Raw genomic sequence first — 14,952 nt, 5'->3', positions numbered from 1 at the left:
ATGTGATCCAGTAATTCCACTTCTGGGTATACACCCAAAAGAATTCAAAGAGGTTCTTGAAGAGATATTTATACGCCCATCTTTAAGGCAGTATTATTCACAGTAGCTAAAACATGGAAACAACCCAAGTATCTATCGACGGATGAATGGATAAACAAAATGTGATATATACACGCAAAGGTCAATTATTCAGCCTTGAAAGGAAGGAAATTCTGACATATGCTACAACATGGATGGACCTAGTAAACATTATGGTAAGTGAAATAATCCGGTCATAAAATGACCAATATTGTATGATTCCATTCATATGAGGCACTTAGAGAAGTCAAAGTCACAGAGACAGAGACAGAAAGTAGAATGGCATTTGCAAGAGGCTGGGAGAGAATGTGGTGGGGAGTCACTGTTTAATGGGTAGAGTTTCAGTTTTACAGGATGAAAAGAGTTATGGAAATGGATAGTGGTGATGGTTGTAAAACGTAACAAATGTATTTAATAACACAGAATTACATGCTTTAAAAGAGTTAAGATGGTAAAATTTATGGTGTTTATATTTTACCATGATAAAAAAATCAGAAAAGACAATACCCACTATGTGAATGTAGAAGAAAGCTGTGAAATACAACTTTAAGCTAACATCATAGTCTTTCTGAATCATATTATTATATTTTATACATTTGTTTTTTTAGGTGAAGTTTGTCCATGTTTAGCATCAGTTATAATGCCATGAATTAGAATGCTATAAAATTACTAAACTCTGAAAATCACAGAATTCAGTTCTAGGCAAACCATGACAATCGACTTGCTATGGAAAGTTCAGAAAATCATTTGACCACCTGTCCCTCTATTTTCTTATCCACATAATGGGGATAATAGTACTCATTCATACGTATTTCGTTGAAATTCCAAGTGAATCAACTCAGAAAATAGATTTCAAGTGTGTTGAAGTATATAAAACATGAGGACAGCAATGAAATGATGAGGATGAGTGAAATTTTATAGAATGAATAAACCCACAAATAGAGATCTATGTTATTTGGCTCTTACTAAATTTAGTACACTTATAATGTTTCCTTGAAATTTAGTTAATTTATTTGTTCTTGCACATTGAGATTTGTATGAAAAGGTGGGCTTCAAATTTGTTTAAAATCAAACTAGAGTACACATACATTTTGATACACTAAAGGATATACTATGGATTTGCTGTACCATGTGAAAGTTAATAAATAAATGATTCACTATTACAAATTATTGATGTTACATTCCAAAATTTATTTCAAACAATCTGAGAATCATATTGATTAAAAAAGAAGAATAAAAACAATCTTGAGGGAAACTTTTAAGAAACTTTGCAGGAAAAGGTATTTTATTATTTATTCCCTTTCCTGTGGAAGAAAGTAAGTTGAATCAGGTAAATATGAGCTTATAGACATGACTGCTTGAAAGAAATGTTGTGTACAGCATCATTTAAATTTGCTTGTGATTATTAGCTTAAGATGTTAGTTTTAAATACAAATTACTTTTGAATTACTTCAACATTTTAGACTTATCTTTTGATGAGTAATTTACTTCATGGATAAATATGTGATTGATTTCCAAGGGAAATCAGGAAGGTATAATTACAGTGCTTTGTAGGAGTCTAGAATTTATGCTAAAACAAAAAATGAAAGAATTTGGCCATTTAACAAATAGACTGGGCCAGGTGCGGTGGCTCACGTCTGTAATCCTAGCACTCTGGGAGGCCCAGGCAGGTGGATCGTTTGAGCTCAGGAGTTCAGGACCAGCCTGAGCAAGAGCAAGACCCCGTCTCTACTAAAAAAAGAAAGAAATTAGATGGACAACTAAAAATATATATAGAAAAAATTAGCCAGGCATAGTGGCGCATGCCTGTAGTCCCAGCTACTCAAGAGGCTGAGACAGAAGGCTCGCTTGAGCCCAGGAGTTTGAGGTTGCTGTGAGCTAGGCTGATGCCACAGCACTCTAGCCCGGGCAACAGAGTGAGACTCTGTCTCAGGAAAAAAAAAAAAAAAAACAAATAGACTGGCATTCCCCCCAATTCATATGTTGAAACCTAAATAGCCAATGTGGTGGTATTTGGAAGTGGAAACTTTGGGGGACACTTAGGTCATGAAAGTGGAGCCCTCGTGATGGGGTTAGTGTACTTATTTATAAGTAGAGATGACACGGACAAAATGAGAAGGCTGTTTGCAAACCAGGAAGAGTGCCCACACCAGATACCAAATCTGCCTATGCCTTGATCTTGCATTTCCCAGGCTCCAGAACTCTGTGATATAATCTAATCTGTGGTATTCTGTTATAGCTGCGCTAGCTAAGACAGGAATGGTGTAACATTTTCACTCATCAATTCAAGACTTCTAAAGTCAGTTTAAACATTAATTTTCTAGATGTGACATCATAGAAAATATCAAATGTAAACTTTCTTAGATAATTTTAAAAAGAAATAATCTATACCACTGTTTTTTGAGCCCCAAATGACTGGTTAGCTACATTATTATGTCCTGATGACTTTTACTTTCACCACGTATATTTTCTGTTTTCCTTCCATAGTGCAGAATGGTTTTTACATCTCTGTGAGTGGATTCATAACTGGCAACCTCTTGGTATAATTCTAATTATGGACTTTTGCTGGTCAAGAGTTACCAGTTGAGCAATCTCATGCTATAGAGATAAGCACTGGTGTTAGTGAGCTGCTGCACATACCAGCTGTTACTCTAAATGGTATTTGTTCCCAGATGTCAGAAACATCTGTTCCTGGAAGCATCTCTCTGTTATACTGAAAGTATTAAGTAAAATATATCCTGATCCTTCTATGAGCACCTAAACCCAAAATACCCACAGACTGAAGAGAAAAACATTGAACAATAGACTAGAGAAATGAAAGGTCTAGAAGCCACTGATACACTAAGCAATGGTGTTACGTGGGGCAAGTCACTTTAATGTGCTGGCTTTCATGTTTTTTTCATATAAAACAGAAGTGTTGGACTAATTGCTCCCTCCAATTCTGTGCTGTACTATCTCATTCCTTAACATGTCTAAAACTTTGCTGCATCCTTTGAGGTACAGCTGTTAAACAGAGGAAATCCACTTCCTTGCAGTTGTTCAGAGAAGTAAAACTATACAATGTTAGGTATTTATTAAAGTTTGTGTCTTTTTATTCTTCCTGTATCTGCTTAAAAGAGAGTGTGCCTCTGGCATCCAGTAATTTTCTGTTTTCCTCAAAGAAACAATAAAGGCTATTCAAATTTAAGTCAAGAAAGGGAAAAAAATTGGAAATAATTGTGGTGAAATATTGGTAATAAATAAGTTTTTCTTTCTTTTATTTCAGCATATTACGGGGATACAAATGTTTAGGTTACATATATTGCCTTTGCCCCACCCAAGTCAGAGCTTGAAGCATGTCCATCCCCTGACGGTGCGCACCGCACCCATTAGGTGTGAACATACCCATCTCCTTCTCCTCCCTCCCACCTGCCTGACACCTGCCGAATGTTACTACTACATGTGCACTTAAGTGTTGGTTGGTTAATACCAATTCCTTTGTAAACCATTTTCTAGTCATGGTCCAATTCGTGATCATAACATCCCCTTGAGGCAGTTAAGTTTTTGGTATTATTAGTTGAATAAAGATGCTCATTTTACTCTTAAGAGGTACCTTTTCCAGCTTTAATCTTTTTTTTTTTTTTTTTTTCTTTTTGCCCGGGCTAGAGTGAGTGCCATGACATCAGCCTAGCTCACAGCAACCTCAAACTCCTGGGCTCAAGAGATCCTCCTGCCTCAGCCTCCCGAGTAGCCGGGACTACAGGCATGTGCCACCATGCCCGGCTAATTTTTTTTCCTATATATTTTTAGGTGTCAGATTAATTTCTTTCTATTTTTAGTAGAGATGGGGTCTCGCTCTTGCTCAGGCTGGTTTCGAACTCCTGAGCTCAAACAATCCGCCCGCCTCGGCCTCCCAGAGTGCTAGGATTACAAGAGTGAGCCACCACGCCCGGCCTCCAGCTTTATTCTTAACACTAATTTCCTCTTTGCCTAGAGTATGATGAAGTATTGAGGTAACAACATACATATTTTTCCCCATAATCAAAAATAGATTATCTTACAGGTTTATTTCATGACTTTGATATTTCCAGAAACGTAATTCTGTATCACAGATTGAATTCCAAGCTCTTCACCAGCCTTCATGATTTTATCGGATCTTCCATTAATTTATTGTGTTTATTGCTCCAGGTCTTTATCTTTTTTGTTCCTCCTTTTTTTCATTTATAAAAGGCTGGTAATTTAGTTACTCTGTCGATATTTTTATTTCTTAGATAAATCATGCAAATTCAAAATAATTTCTTTGTTATTATGCCCTATATCAATCTTTATGCATAAAAGGGGAAAATGCCGGTGGAAACGATGAGTAGATATTTGAACCCCAATGCTCTAAAACTTCCTCAAGTTTGTAGAAATGTATGTGCAAAGCATACATTTGTATGTATTTACAGTATATGTACAAAGCATACATTTAGTGGGTCTCACTTCCTGATTCCTTTATTTTCCGTTGAACAACTGAATCGTGGATAGGGCAGAAATAAGGTTAGGAACATTCTTTAGAAGTTTCAAGGATTTATAGATTTATATAGAGTGCCAGAATTGGCAGTGACCCTAGTAATAATGTGGTCCTGTTCTATCATTTTCAATGTATTGAAGCTGTGTAGGAGGAGTGATTAAGAAAAAGAATTTGGAGACAGACAGACCTGAGATTGACTACTAGTTCTACAACCAAAGAGCTCTATAGACTTGGCCAAAACCTAGACACTGATTTTTTTTTTAGTTTTATAACTGAGTTATTAATTTCTAATTCATTAAACTATTGTTAAATAAAGCAATATATTCAAACTAATTGATATATTGAGAGTAAATGAAGGAGGAACAGGAAATGAAAAAAGATGGTGTGATGCGCTTCTTTATTTACAGAGCTACCAAGTGATTTCTTTTTGGACAACTAAAATGAATCCTCTTTGATTCAATTTCCATTGTCCTTTTCCTCCTCTCCTGGAGTAGATCATGGATAAAGAATGGATAGGCATAGGCCTGTGGATATTTCTACTTTGCCACCGTCTCTCTTAGCTTCAATTGCGGAAGTTTCCATTGAGAAACAAAATAAACAAATTTGGAGAGTGAGCCAATTTGGCAAAGATCGCTTTCTCTTCCTGTGTTACTTAATGCCCCTAGCAGAGCATGGCACTCACTTACCCACTTTGTCTTCATTACTGCCATATTGTGTTGTAAATATCTCTATTAACACTTCTTTCCCTGAATTGTAGTTATCTGTTGATGTTTCTTTTCACTAGACTGAGTTCCTTGAGGGCATAAGTTATATACTACTTTTTTCTTTTCTTTTCTCTTCTTTTCTTTCTTGTAATTTCAGGACAATTCTAGCACATGATAAGTGCTCAGTATGAATGAATGTTTTGTATTTCAGGTTAATATGAAGTTTACGTTTTAGGATAGTAATGGGAAATAGTTTCCTAAAGAGTGCAAATCAGAAAGCCGTACAATAATATATATTGAATTAGAAATCAATCTATGTAGTAGAGAGAGCTAGACATATATAATTTATAGTCACAATATTTGATAACTTTGTGTGTGTTCAGCATAGCCCTGTCTATGTGGGTTCTCTTCTAAACCTGAAGATCACATTTAGTCATATTTGCATAATATATGAAGAATGAGCCACCCTTTCTTTAACATTGATAATTCTATGGATATTTTGGTTTAAAAAAATGACAACCTTCATCCCAATTGCTATTCCCAATGTGCTATGGTTTGTTGATCTCCGAATATGTGCCAGGCATTATAAAGGGCTCTCTATATTTAAATTTTGCTCCTTACAATAATAGTGAAGGTGTATTGGTATCCTTAATTTACAAATGAGTACATTGAAGCATGGCAGTGAAAAATGATGATATTAAATTTGCAGATAAATGTACAAAAATGTTAGTGTTTCTCTCTTTCTTCAAGTGACATTCATTACCTGCTAATGAATTTTATAATGGTCTGATCTGAATCTGTTTTTATTAATAACAGTGAGAAAAGAGCCAAGAGTTAGACAATTACTAGAAGATGAAAGGGTATGAATAATGCACATCTTGGATAATAGACCCATTCGAATGATCTGTGGGGCAACGGCAAGAGCAATCCAGCCTCATGTATTCTCTCCTACAAATAGCTTCTCAATACTAGACAAGCCTCATAAACAGGGAAAGAGGGTGCATGAGTCAATGAAAAGAATTGGTTGTTAAGAGGCCAGTGCTACAAACTCACTAACAGACACAAATACCTTATATTGGTGCAATGCTTCTCAGTATTCTACGCCTTTTCTCACAAACTAACTTGTAATATATAGGCTAGCAGAGAGAAGCAGCAAAGCATTTTAGTTCCGACACAAGATGGACCTAGATTCAAATTCTGGCTCTGCCCTTCTTTGTGGACTGTGATCAAGTTACATAACCTCTCTTTGTTTTTTTAAAGTATGGGGGAAATATCTTAATAGTATCCTCCTCAAGAGATTTGATAAAAGCAAACTGCTTAGTATATTACATAAGTTGTAATGACCCTTTCAGGAAGGCAAACAAAAGATAAAGATCCACAAAAGATAAAATAATAATAATAATAAAGCCTTGAAGGAGTAAGCGATATTTATTGAATAAAAATTTGTGGAACATCTATAACATAACAGCTACTATAATAGGCACCAGGCAAGTAAAGAGAAATGTATAAATAAATGCATAGCCTTAAGTTGTCTATAATTATCACTGGGCTAATAAATGATGCTTCTGAGGCAGCAAATAACTTTTTTCAAAACTTATTCCATGTCAGTGGCTATTTTACATACTTATATGTATTTATTCATTTAATTCTCTCAACAGCTCTATAAGCTAAGAACTATTATTATTTCAGCTTATAGGTGATAAAATCATCTCATTAGAGTTTAAGTTACTTGCTGCCTAAGATAGCATATTTAAAATGTATTTAGCTATACAAGACCACCTTCATAGTCCATGCTCTCTGCTATGAGACATTGCTTCTCGGTGTTATTTTCACTCTCAAATAACTGCTTGGAGAAAGGGGATAATAACTTCTGGTCAAGATGTCATGGGGGCATACTTGTGCATACTTCATTGCTCCAAATACATATAAATGACAGATTTTTAAAAATAAATGAATAAATAAGTAGTCATTTTAGAGAAAGAGAGAGAGAACTCCCCATGTATCAGCAAGCTCTTAGTAACAAGTGCATATTGAAATCATGTGGTAGCATAAAGAGGGAATCACATTTAATCACTTGAATATTCTTGCAGAAACTTGGACCACCTAGTGCACCAGTAGAATCTACAGTTGGACATAGCCAGGGTCAGGGGCAATGTTCCTAACCAAGTATGTATCCAATTTGAAAACGAAGAAAGTTTTGGTTGCCTGGGACCCAGGTATAAAGCAGAAGCTCATTTGTGTTGCTTGAGGAGATAGCATATAGTTTTAAAGAAGGAAAAAATGGGTTCCGGATTTTATCTCACCACAATATATTGTGCGAGTAACATAACCTGTCTGAGCCTCAGTTTTCTCATTTGTACAGTGTGCATAAACAGAATCTACCTCATAGAAGTGTTGTAAAGATTAAATCAAATAACGTATTAATATATAAACACATAAAAATTTCAGACATGTGCTAAATCAAGAGTATTTATTAATATTTAGACCAAACCACTGTTATCTACTTTAACAACTTTTGGTAGAAATGTTTGAAAAGGTGTCACAAACTCTTCTGACATTTTAAATGAATGTCATTGAAAACTTATTATAAAAATATTATGAAATAACAGAAAATTAGATTCTTAAAATATTTTGTAAATCATGAAATTAAATCCCTGAGGTATAAAAACGTAGAGATGGAGGTCCAGAGATGTAAGTCATTCCCCATGGGTCACCTGTCCTAGACCAAGGATTTATTACAATGCACTGATGGCTTTAGGCCACTAAGATGGCACCACTTTACTTATATAATGGAGGGCTGTATGTTTGCAATGCACAGTGAACCCATAATTTTGAACCTGATGTTTACATTCTTTTGTCTCACTGTTTTCTATATGCAACCATTTCTACTTCTGTTCTATCTGACTCTAAAGCCCCCATATTTCTCCATATTTTACTCCTCCTTATATACTTTAGGCTAAGAAACAAATCAACTAATCTGAACTAGATTTAAAATATAAGTGAGCAGTCTTTGAATGAAGATATAGTGACTACCATGAGTGAAATGCTTGCCTTTCAATGCCTTTATTTTGGTTTATTTATTTTGACTATATTCTTCAGTTGGAGATGATGGTGAGAGTTGGGGGAATCCTGGGCTAAGTGTCATATTATTTGTTTTCTGAAAAATTATGATTCCTAGAAAAGTGAACTACAGATTAAAGTGAGACATTGCTACATCAACATTTGGATAGATGTTAAAATTAGACATTGAAAACAAGTTAATAAACCACCACTAAAAGCAACAAAAAACAATCGAAGAGTAGTAGCAAAATTAGGGGATTTTATTGTGCTTAATTAGAACTAAAATGTAGAAGTTATACAAAGAAGATAGTCTGTCAATTTATTTTGTGATAATTAAGAAGCAAGTAAACTAATTTTAGAAATGCAGGAATAGTCTATATGCATATTATCTTTTTGACTCTGTACACAATGGTCTAGTCTGGAAGAATCCCATTCAACAGGCATTATGTAATTGTAGAACTCCCTCCAGTTCCCCCTCCCACACCAGTATTTGCTCACACGCTAACGCACGCAGTCAGGAAGATGAATGAAGCTCAGGTTCTGCAGGATTTAAAAATACTTGTCATCGATTTTTCTGGGACAGAAAGTATTAGACTGCCAAAATCATGGGTTAAGGACATTATTAAACAATAAAGCATAAACAAATAGTGAAACTTTGTGAGAAGCTCTTTGAAAATGTACCATTTTGGTTACTAGCACTGTACACTACTCGAACTTTTCAACAGTGATTTGTGTTTTTGCTTGTTTGTTTTTTTTTTTTGGTGAGATAACACATACTGTTTTTGTAACATCTAATATTTGTCATAAGCAAATTCATTCATGATTGCACATTGCACAGATCTGACATGGAATGCTTTTAACTTTTAACAATTTTATCAATTGTCTATCAATGCTTAATGATAGGATATAAGATGATACAGTGATGATGATAATTCTACCACAAACAATCACTTATTATATATGTCAGACACTGTTCTAAGCAATTTTCATATATAAACTCACTTGATGTAACATATGGAAATGGGTTTTTACCAGTAGTACTTTAAGACACACAAAAATCTCTCTTCTCCTGTATGACTCTCATGATGGCTCCTTGTAGCTCCTGAAATTCAACCATTACAAAAGCATTTTAAAAAGATGAAACTGGATACCAGAATAGTTTAGGTCTCAGTGTGTACTTGTGTTTAAGCTATAGTTTCTTAGTTGCAAATTCACCCGTCTGTACTTCACTTTGTAATACTGGTGCTGAACTGCATAGTTTTCATTTCTCCTTTTAGGATGCTTCCTACTCAGTTCTGAGAAAAGGAGGCCCTATAAGGAGATAAAAAGACAGGAGGAAAAGGGAAAAAGCGACTTCTTCAATCGTCTTTTTGCTGTTTCCGTATAAGGACTGTCTGGGCAATGGTCCTTCAGCCTGGCAACAGTAATTGGTTCAGATTCTAGGTTCTTACTGTATTTCCAGGATTAGCCTCATCATGCCCCAGATATGGCCTCATTCTTAAAGTTCTAGATCCCGGTTCCTTAAGGATCTTCCCACAAGAAGATAACCCCAGCCCTTCTCCTTCCTCTCCTAGCCTTAAGACTGGTAGTTGTTTTTCTGTCTGGACTGCACTTGATACCAGGAGATTCTAGGATATATTTGGTTGTGTCTGTAGCTTTTAATGAAATCCTGATCTCCTTGTCAATGGGAAGCGAGATACTAGTAATTCATGACATGAAGTCACATCAGAGTTAATTACAATTATTCCTTCCAGTTGATTGTAATAAAGTTCCCTGAGAAACAAGTGTCTTCTACACTTAATTATTATAGCAGGTATGATGACTACAAGAACTGTGGGTGGGATGACCTCTTTTAACTGGAGAATCTACAGACAGAAAAGTGTCAGTTCAGCACTTTTAATTTTCAGTTCAAATAATAGAGAACAAAATAGCTTTCATGACAGTCACAACAATTTCTTACTTTTGTAGCTGCAGGGCTGTCTTCTCTTAAAAACAAGATGCATATTTTATTTGCGCCTATTGTCAGAATTGTGATATTTTAGAAATATTATACTTGCCACATCACTTAGGAGGAAATTAGGACATTAATTGGGAAGGAAAGTGAAGCTGAAACTTGTACAGTGACATCCGAGTGGAATCGGATAATGCTCACCCCAAAGCTTTCTAAGATTTTCTTGCTAGTGAAAGGAATCCATCTTCCTGGGTGTAACAAGACTATCCTACTCTTGGATTGAGGCCCTTCAGAATCTCTGGCAGGTAAAGAGCTCCAATGCAACCAGCTAAGATGCTGTCTGATAGAAAAGGGTATTAGAAGAAGGAATTTATAAATTATCAACTACAGTCATGTAATTAATTACAGAAATGAGGACTGTAGCAACTATGCATATTATTTTTTGCTGGTTATCGTTTTCATAGATATAGACACAGGTACACATATGCATAAATACCATATAGACATTTAGATATACTGGTATATATATATTAAATAGGCTTATTTTTTATCTTCCTTCTCCCATCCCCTTACTATTTTATGGGGCCAGCACACTTCTGCTGCACCACTCTGCTGGGCAGCCCTTACTATTTTAAATAAAGTGTTTTTTGTCATCATGGATACCTTTATAATGAAGTCTTTTATTAATTATAAAAACAGGATATTCAGGTGGAACTGTGATCATAAAAGAGTAAATATCATTGCTCAGAAATAGGTACTGTGATGGTTGCTTAGAGATGGATACAATAATTGGTAGGATTTTATGTATCTCCATTTTGGACAAACGAGAACGTTTTTGTTTGTATGGAGGATAGTTGCATCATATTATTATGAAACTGTAAATATGTACAGAAGTGTGTATTTGGCACTGAATAACCAAAGGACTGTTAATGCTAGTTTGTACGCAATTATCTGTCAGCGTGGTATCTAATCTTCTACATTCTATTTTGTGATGCTTGGATTCGAACACGGCAATTTTCATTTCTTCTCTGCGCCAAGGATTTCTGTTAGGTTCCACTGATGACACTGGAGAGAGACAGGAAGACCGGAGGAAAGGACAAGGAATGTTGTCTCTTTTGTTGACTTGCTTTGCCTTTCAGTGTTACCTTTCACCTTGAGACAGTAGTTGTCTCCAGTCTCCAGTTTTTTGTGATCCTAGAACCAGTCTCATTGTGTCCACCCAGAGTCATCAGTTTCAGCCAAGCCACAGCACCGCCTCAGGAATGGATCCCAGGCGTGTAAGTGTTCTCCTTCTGGCTTCTGAGAGTCTAACAGCGGTGGGCAAACCACAGAGGTCTGAGACTCAGCTCCCAGGAGGCCCTCCCTCGATCATCTGAGCATCTGAGCTACCAGTATCAGCCAGGGGCCACCCTGTCCTTAGAGGTCTGATTCCCATCTCTGGCGGTTCCTTCTCTGAGATACCGAGTTACTATCACATTCACGTGGTGCCCCCTCCTCGGATGACAGAGTGACTGAGTCCTTCTCTATAAGATCTCTTGCCCAAGCTTCCAGCTTGTTAACCTAATTCTCTTTTCTTGGGCGTCTGTTTCCAACAATTACCATCTCTTTGTTGCTTATGTGACGGTTCCTTCTATATTAAATTCTCATATTGAAATATCTAGTCTGGTTTCTATTTTACAGGGTCATCATTTGGTTTCTAATAGTTGTGGGGACTGGAGTAAGTCATGTTCCCCTTCAGACTCAATTCCCTATCTGTTTGATTTGGGGGGCAAGTAAGAGAGGGGTTAGTATAGATAGTATCTAAAGTGATATTTTCCAAATTGTTTCCTAGGGAATGCCACCTACTCCCAAGTTTCCTCCAGGCAAAATGATACTGATAGTTTTACGGACTTGGGAAAGGTTACAATACTGTAACAAACTATCAGACGCTTATTGTGCACATGAGCAAATAAAGACTGAGAAGTCCAGCAAAAAAGAAACCTGTTTCACTTTGACTCAATATCATTCCCCAAATTATTTGGCTAGGAAAACTGTTTTATTTTCAGATAACCTCTATCACTATGCCATGACATACATTGAGAAATGGCATTCTCTAGAATACTGAGAAATTCAAATGTTTTGTAATGTTATGAACTTTTTCTTCAAAATCCCCTTATTAGTGAAGAATCTAATGCCTACAATTCTTTCCTTGGTTTAATTTATCTGTTTCAGCTCTAAGCATAAATACGGAGAGTGTTATTCTATGCAATGAGATGTAGAATGCATACTGAGGAGGGGCATGGAAAATGTAAGAACCCAAGGAAAACTATTACAAAAAATGAAATACAAGGTGAGAGAATACCAGAGGGGATGAAAGCATAGAGTCACATTGCATTAGGATGAGGACATGTATGCTTATGGTTCAGTGAACAAGCTATGGATTCAGACTGCTGGGTATGATTCTCAGCTATAGCACTTGAGTGCTACTTGATTTTTAACAAAATTAGTCATCTTCTTTGAGCCTTGGTTTTCTCATCTTTAAACAGAGATAATAGCAGCATATACTTTACAGGTTTGTGGGGAAGATCAAATGTGACATAGTCTGTAAGATGATTGACAACTACCTGATAGTTATTAATAATTATTTAGGGTATACCTGTGTAATTACACTGATTCCATTTAGATAGAAAGGAACAGTTATGAAACAAACGTAAGTTGTTCAAAATGGAAGAGTCTTTAGAGGGTGTCTAATTCAGCTCTCTCATTCTATAGATGAAGATAGAGTTGAGACTTCCAAACACTATATTTGGTTAAGGAGCTAAACAACAGGGAAGTTGGATAGAGACCTCAGTCTCTCCACCCTTAGTAAACTGCTATTTCAATTAAACTCAAAAATTGTTTAGCTGTAGCAGTTTTTGTATTTTTCTGGATAAAGGCAAGAGTAGTAGGACCAAAATATTGTTTTCTGGGTTCAGGGCTCAAAGTGATCTCCATGATGTTTAAGGCCCAGGGGCATCTCATGAGAGGTTTGTCTAAACCACACTGTGTGCTTTGTCCTCTTCCTAGTTCCTGTTTCCTTGTAACAATCTTGTGTGAGAGAGACAACGTGAGAGTAAGCATCAGGAAAAATTGGAATAGTGGAAAGGGAGACGATCATCTCATTCAGTTTTCATTGTTGAGTGAGCAGGAAAGAGAGGAACAATTGACTATTTGAATATGTTATAAAATCAAATCTTTGTTCAGAGCTGGGTGACTGAGCCTGGTCGGTCCATTCCGTCCACCTCGCAGAATCACCAGAGGCACTAACATTGAGAGAGAGGTGACCGCGTCACTTCGCCATACCTAAACAAACTCTTCCCCTCAGCTTCATGAAATAGATCCAGAGAACCATGTTTAGAGCTGTTTTATTTAGCATTATACTTAGAACAGTGGAAAACACGAGAGATAACCATAGTCATGGTATACAAGGCTTCCGTATGATCACTAATTTTTTCTACAACTTCACGGAATTACGGTAAACATATTATCTTTAAAGGGTAATTTAAAGTGATGAAACAACATTATATTTTAGTCCAACCCAACCTATGTACATACGCATATATAATTTATGAGATATATATAATTTATATGTATACAAACAGCACATTTTACTGAGGTAAAAAAGCACAGCGAGGTTAAAAACAAATGGCTAAGCTCAATGTCGTCTTTACAGCGCCACCGAAAGTCACTTTACTAGCATAAAGGCCTCCAACATGCTGTATTAACATACTGATAAATATTTAGACTGTGTTTATATTTTGCTCTATTGGAAACTAAGCCAAAATAAACATATGTTAAGGCAACCTTTGGAAGTGTCAGCATTTCTTATTTGATCTGCCTTGTGATAAATGTTATTCACAGTGACAATTAGAAATATTGAACAATGAAGGACAAAGGTTGTTGACAAATTCATCTTGAACCCATCTTATCCTCATAAAAACTTTCTCTAATTATAGAAAAGTCATATTTTTCAGCAACCTTCAACTCTCAGTTTCGAGGGGTAACATTATTGCTTTTTGGCCCATACATGCTTACTCAAAGCTATGTGTTACAAATTTCCAATTTTGATTTCACATTCTGAGAAGTATCTACACAAGTCTCAATGCTATTTAAAAAAAAAATACAGAAAATAAGAACCTATAGATTACAGGTTGTCCTGGCTGCAAGCTAGTCAACACTGCTACTCACTTCCATTGTGTCTTTGGAAAGATAAACTACCCAGTATACAAGGTTGAATCCTGCAAATGCAACTGGGAAGAGAATTCGAGAATACTGATCTATTTTACTGGTGCCTCCAAAGGCTGGCGAGAGTGGTGGTGGCGTGGCAGGCGTTGGTTGCAAGACGGGCGCTCTAGTGAGGACTTTATTGGCCTCAGGGGATGGAACTATTGGCAAGGTCAGAGAAGTGATTCTTTTCTTCAGATGATATCTGGAATCAGGATGCTGTGGAAAAAAGGCAAATGCTCAGCCTAGGTAAGAGAATAGAGATCACTTATTTAGTCATTCATTTTTTTCACCATTGACAAACATTTATTGACTATTTACTTACTATTAATATTTAAGGTAAAACATCCAAAAATTCTTTTTTTTTTTTTTTTTTTTTGAGACAGTGTCTCACTCTTTTGCCCGGACTAGAGTGAGTGCCGTGG

General features: G+C 36.1%; 1 protein-coding gene across 1 annotated transcript in view; it reads right to left on the bottom strand.

Annotated features, from left to right (window-relative positions):
- Window positions 1-14,431: 14,431 nt before the first annotated feature.
- Window positions 14,432-14,952, bottom strand: part of GABRA6 (gamma-aminobutyric acid (GABA) A receptor, alpha 6) — a 15,650-nt gene continuing 15,129 nt past the window's right edge. The window contains exon 6 of the mRNA XM_012644789.1: window positions 14,432-14,746. Within this exon, the coding sequence (XP_012500243.1) occupies window positions 14,471-14,746 (276 nt within the window). The 3' untranslated portion in view covers window positions 14,432-14,470. The remainder of the gene's footprint in view (window positions 14,747-14,952) is intronic.

Source organism: Propithecus coquereli, unplaced genomic scaffold (genome assembly GCF_000956105.1).
Source record: "Propithecus coquereli isolate 6110/MARCELLA unplaced genomic scaffold, Pcoq_1.0 Scaffold220, whole genome shotgun sequence".
Classification (NCBI taxonomy): Eukaryota; Metazoa; Chordata; class Mammalia; order Primates; family Indriidae; genus Propithecus; species Propithecus coquereli.
This window is presented reverse-complemented; position numbering and strand designations above follow the sequence as displayed.